Below are 6,158 nucleotides of genomic sequence, written 5' to 3'. Positions count from 1 at the left end.
GTTTTAGTGATTAAAGAAAGAATTAAAGGAGAATTAAAACCTCATGTTAGATAAAAAATACTAAACCGGAAAAGAAAATTAATGGGTGCATGAAAATGGAAATGAAAATATTTTTAATTTCAGACATAAATTTTTTTTGAAAATGTGTTTAATAATTTTATTAAGAGATTGTTTTCAATATAAAAAAAATCCATTAATGTCTCTTTTTGTGCTCAAAAGAGAAGAAAACAGAAACAAAAAATGAAAAACGACTAAAAATCGTTTTTCATTTTTCTCATATTTTACACTAAATTAAAAAATCATTTTCATTTATATTTTTTGTCTTTAATTATGCCAAACGTTGTTTCTCTCCCTTTTTTTTTTTTCTCAAAAAAACGTAAAAATAAAAACAAAACTAACTTCAAACACGGCCAATATAATTGTAAGAAGAAAATTTTCAATTTTCAACCAAAGCTTCGTATTAGCACTTGGTCATATTCCTCTCATAGTCGTCACGGTCATCAAGCGATATGAGACAGCAAAATCCTTCTATCTATAGTTCATTTTTTACTTTATCATTCTTTACATGCAAATGTACAAGGGAAGAATCAAATACTAATCTATGAAACAAATGAATCGTGCAAATGAAAGAAAAAATAATAATAAAATAAAAAATCAGGGGGGCACAACTTGGAAAATTCGGTCAATGCTGACCTAGTTTTGTGATTGTAAGTGAGAGACCACCAAGTGAACTTCACAACAAGAATAAGAATGATGTCTAATTCCTAGGCTGCAGCATGTACAAGAAAATGCCACCAGCAACTGATACGTTAAGAGACTCAAATTCTCTTGCCATCGGAATACTTACAAGCTCACATTCTCTCAGAGATTTCTCCGACAGGCCACGGCCTTCGCTACCCAAAACCAAGCACAATGGAAGATGAGCAAAAGAATCTGCAAGTTCTTCAGATAGTTGAAGGACTGGCTTCATTTCCTCGTGAATCTCCGGATGGCCAGCCAGCATTTTCATTTGAAGTTCTCTGTTGAGGGCTTGAAGATAGAACCAACTGCCACAAACAATAGGGAGCTGAAAAGAGGCTCCTCGGCTCGCTCGGATTGCTTTCTCGTTGAATGGATCACAACAGCCAGGAAGTAAAAAAATGCCACCCTGTTGAACATCAAACCTTGAATTAGACTTTTCAAAGAGAAACAAATAAAGTAATCCTTTTCTTGCCAAATTATATCCGAGTACGGTACAGACGAAACATGATTCTAGATTAAACATCCAAATAAAAAAGGCGGGAAACGTGCTTGATGACTTTTTTTGTTAAGGGAAAAAAAAAAGTCAAATCTAAAAGTCGGAAAATGAATTAGCAAAAGCACAGAAAATTCAGAAACAAAAGTAAATTAAAGTGAGGACTCAAGAAAGTTGAAACGCAAACTAATTCCATACCCATTTAAAGGCCATGGCTGATCTGACTAACGTACCTAGGTTACCAGGGTCCTGCAGTAAACAATCAAATGAATAAGTATAATATATGGTAAATGTTCACAAAGTTCTTGGAATCATTCAATTGTACCTTACCACTTATTGAGATCTATGAAGCAATCAACAAACTAACACTACTTAAACACCAAATATGGAAAGAAACCTTAGCTTCTTTTCAAGCAATTTATGTTGCAGCAGCAGTGGCGTGAAAAAGATTAGTGTTCACTGAGACAGTTAAATGTAATGTTTAGCTTCATATGCAAGAACCGAAAAGGCATTATGTGATTTACTTCATCATAACACCCAAAAATATGTTCTTATTTAACTTGGATATTGCCTTTACACCAGGAAAGCTCCACAAGTATAACATGTCATTTTCTAAGATGAAATACAGAATAAAAGAGTAAGTAATAAAAAATAATAAATAATAAAAAAAAAACTAGAAATGAAGAACAATCGGTGTGGCAATCACCTGGATGCCATCGAGGACTAGAATCCGATGGGCAACAGGAAACCATCTTTCACAATCTGCTACTTGTTGACTACCAACTAAATTGAAAAAACTAGAAGGAATTCTCATTAGACCAATTGCTTCGGTAGACTCAGTTGATTGCAGCCCAGAAAGTTTTTTTATGACAGCAGAGCTCACACGCACTATACGAGAGGGAAAGCCCTCTATCTCTTCAGGTATTTCAGCTTTATCAAGTACAAGTAAACAATCCATTGTGATAGTTTTCTGTTGCAACGACTCTTGAAACCTATATATCTCCCTGAAAAGTTGTAAAATGCCAAAACATCATCATTTACAAATTTCAAATACAGGTACTATTCTCTTAAGTTTAAATTACTATGAATTTCTAGAGGATTATACAAGGGTCCTTCCAAAGCTTAAATCTATAAGAGAGGGAGGGGACATATTCAAAATATAACAGTCAAATGAAATATTCTAGAAGGAAAACAGAACTTATAGAGAGAGGAGAATATGAAAATGAAAGATGAGCAAGGCCTAGCTCAAATGTGAGCTGAGGTAGAAAAGTATTATTTATACCCAATATTGCTAGTACAGAAGAATCAGCTATACACTTGTCAGAATCTAAAATAACAGAATTGATTAGATGCTGCACAGAGTACTATACAAGCTGTACGCAAGTATATTTATATTTTACATTCTAACATCCCCCTCAAGCGAATGGTGCGAGGCACCACCTTGCTGCGCAGAGAGAATTATCGAGAAGAAGGCAGACGATTGGTCATTGTGTCAGCTAGTTGGTCACTGGAAGGAGTGTATTCAATAGTGAGAATTTTGTCCATAACTCATTCATGAACAAAGTGGAAGTCAATTTCGATGTGCTTGGTGCGAGCATGAAGCACAAGGTTTGCTGCAAGATGAAGTGTGCTGATATTATCACAGATAAGCACCGGTCTGTGAAGTAGAGGAATTTGAAGTTCAATGAGAAGGGTATGAAGCCATAACACTTCAGTTGCAGCATTTGCAAGGCCACGGTATTCAGACTCAGTGCCACTTCGAGAGACTACACGCTATTTTGTTGAAGACCAAGAGATGATGTTGGGTCCAAGAAACGCGCTGGTGCTTCTGCGGTCATCAGGACTAGAGGCCCAATCAACATCAATGAAGCAGGACACAAAGAAATCAGAAGAGGTCTGGAATGATATGCTGTAGGAAAGTGTACCGCATAAGTAGCGAAGTATTCTTTTAACTGCGTTCCAATAGGATGTGGTTGGAGCATGCATGTATTGGCAAACCTTGCCAACAGCGAAGCTAAGATCAGGTCTAGTAATGGTACAGTATTGCAAAGCTCCAACAACCTGCCTGTAGGTGTAGGATCAGCGAGAGGTTCTCCATCATATAGAGAAAGTACTGCATCAGAGGCCATAGGAGACGAGGCACTTATGCTGGTGGTTGGTAGCATCAAGCTTCACTCAAATAGGTTGATTGAGTGAAGGAAACGCTTGAAACTGGTTGAGCGGGAGGTGGCTTTAATTTTGTTGCGGTGGAAATTGAGAAGCTAGGAGAGCAACTTATGCTGGGTTAGGTTGAGGATTGGGTCGAACTTGAAGCAGAAGAGGAGCTTGAACTGGGTTAGGTTGAGGGTTTTCTTTAGGATTGTCAGCCATTGTTGATGGATTGAGGGGAGCCCAATGGCTCTGATACAAAAACAGAAATTATAGAGACGAGAACGAGAATGAGAGATGAGGAAAACCTAGCTCAAAGGTGAGCTGAGGGAGAAAAGTATCATTTATAGTTTATACCCAACATTGCTAGTATAAATAATCAGCTATTCAACTGTCACAAATCTAAAATAACAGAATTGATCAGATCCTATACAGAGTACTATACAAGCAGCTGTACACAAGTAAATTTAAATTTTACATTCTAACAAACAAAAAACCAAACCTAACAAATGTCAAATGCTAAAGAAGAAGAAGAAGAAGAAGAAATGGGGACATTATTTTTTATAATAAAGCAAATAATGTTAAAAGGTTTTCTGTAGTTAGCAAAACGCATTCTCAACTAAGATTAAATAGAGGTCTTAAGCTGAAATAAAATAAATGGCCTGGGATTAAACAGGTCATGGAGATACTGAGTTCTTGCCTGTCTATAGATGAAAACTCAAAACTACACAAAATCCTAGTGAACCAAGGAGTATTTTCTGTGAGAAGCATTTTATATCCTCATCAATGATCATCTTGCAACCATTTTCACCAGCTCTCATACATTATCTTATTGAGGACAAGCAACAAATAATAGGCCAATCAGATATTTATGTGATATTTGTGTAGAATTGGTTCTCCATTTAGGTCTATATAATCATAAATATGTCAATGGGAAGAATAGTGGTTACGAAGAAATGTGGTCGGATGTTATAGGAGTAAAAGGGAGTTTAAACAAAAATCAAGTCCCACTTTTCCAAAGCTCTTTTGCAGCCGAATTCTCGAGTAGCTAACAACAGAAAATGAAATTCCACTGCAGATTTTTTACTCTTCATTATTTTTTCCCGTTATTCTTCTTTCTTTTATCTAATTGTTATTATTGTTAACGAAGAGCCCAGAGAAATTTAAACGAAAAAGTGAAGGAATAGAGAGAAAAACCTGAGAGGGGTAGCGCCAACAACGAGGGCTGAGCCATGAGCGTGGCGATAAGAAGAGCTATGGCGGAGCTTAAGGCAATGTTTGACAAATGGGTTTGAAGTGCTTGTAATGGATTTCACATGAGAAGGGAGGGAAATATTCGCAGCCACAGACTCGAAGAGTTCACCATTTTTGTCTCTTGAGTTACTCTGGAAATGGGGTTGTCTTCCTGGAGTTGATAGCTGCGAATTTCTTGCTCTCAGCTTTGAGGGATAAGTAGTTGTTACTAAGGATGTGTTCATGCATTGCATTTTCTCTCCCAAGTCTGCATAGAACAATTGAGAATCTTTTATGGGCAATAAAATTTAGTCCCAATAAAAAAACCATCAAATGAGGAAGTCTCATACATTTCTTTTTCTTTTCTTTTTTTTTTTAATTATTATCTTCTTAGATACTAGAATCGATTAGCTAAATAGGAAAAATAAAGATAAAAATAAAAACCTTTAGAAAATGTACTCGTTCATTTTGCAGATTCGAGTTTAAAATTTGAGTTTTGTTACAGTAAAAAACTCTCAGAAACAATCACATCTAACTTTTTTGTTACAATAAAATGGTGCGTTCGTTTGGGCTATTAAACTTGAGTTAGCCCAATTCAATTTGAGTTTTGAGCTTAGTTGACTGTTTAGTAACCCAAACTCAAAGTCCATACTCAAGTTAGAGTTGGAGTTATGAAACATCAGCTACCCCCTCAAATTTTAATAACTCGAATCTGACTGCTACAGTTCATATTCTCTACAATTAAAAACTCAAATTAGCGAACCAAACGTAGAATGTAATCTCATAGTTAAAAGTTGTATCGAATTCAATTTGACGATTAAAAGTTACGTTATAATGGTAAGATATTTTTCATACATTGCCATAGAATCCACCTTTAATCTTGACGGGAGCTAATGCTTTATTAATTTGTCATGTTTACATAAATAATGTAAAAATCATATTACGTGTGTAACGTCCCGAAAATAATAAAAACATAAAGGGTTTATTTAAATCAACTATTTCCGTAAAAACGTGATCGACTCAAAATAATAATAAAATTACTGCCTTGTAAGGGCTTAAAAGTTCATAATAATACATTTAGTCCTAATCCGTAAAAATGTTTCTTAAAATAATACAGCACCGTCACGAGCCGTACAGTATCGTTCACACACAGCAAATACAAAAATTCCGAAACTTAGTGCATGCCTGATTTCTGCATATAACCATCAGAAATAGATGTGGCATGACTCACGATTGGCAAAAAAGTTGGGCTTTAAAGGAATTGCCACAAGTTTTAAGCTTAAATTGATATATGCCTGAGGACATAAATTCTTGAAGAGAATATCATAGTCACGTCATCATATTATATTTAGAATATTATACGCTTAGGATACCGGTAGGTATTCAACCATAATACCAGTATCCAATCGAGATACCTGTTTGTACCTGGCCACAAAATCAGTATCCAACCAAGATACCCGGAGGATAACTGCTAGTATTGGCAACAGTAGTCGCCGGTAGCTACCAACTACTAGCGCCAGTATTGGTGGCAATATCTAACCGA

General features: G+C 35.8%; 1 protein-coding gene across 1 annotated transcript; it reads right to left on the bottom strand.

Annotated features, from left to right (window-relative positions):
- Positions 1-663: 663 nt before the first annotated feature.
- On the bottom strand, positions 664-4,895 carry LOC21392144 (uncharacterized tRNA/rRNA methyltransferase YsgA). The gene is made up of 4 exons (XM_010113483.2): positions 4,580-4,895; positions 1,941-2,238; positions 1,433-1,483; positions 664-1,147 (listed from the first exon to the last, which is right to left on the bottom strand). The coding sequence occupies exons 1-4, from the start codon at positions 4,867-4,869 to the stop codon at positions 758-760; spliced, it is 1,029 nt and encodes a 342-aa protein (XP_010111785.2). The 5' UTR covers positions 4,870-4,895; the 3' UTR covers positions 664-757.
- Positions 4,896-6,158: the final 1,263 nt, after the last annotated feature.

The sequence above is a fragment of the Morus notabilis genome, unplaced genomic scaffold, assembly GCF_000414095.1.
Source record: "Morus notabilis unplaced genomic scaffold, ASM41409v2 Scaffold752, whole genome shotgun sequence".
NCBI classification, from domain to species: Eukaryota; Viridiplantae; Streptophyta; class Magnoliopsida; order Rosales; family Moraceae; genus Morus; species Morus notabilis.
Note: the sequence above shows the minus strand (reverse complement) of the source record. Positions and strands in the feature narration are given on the sequence as shown.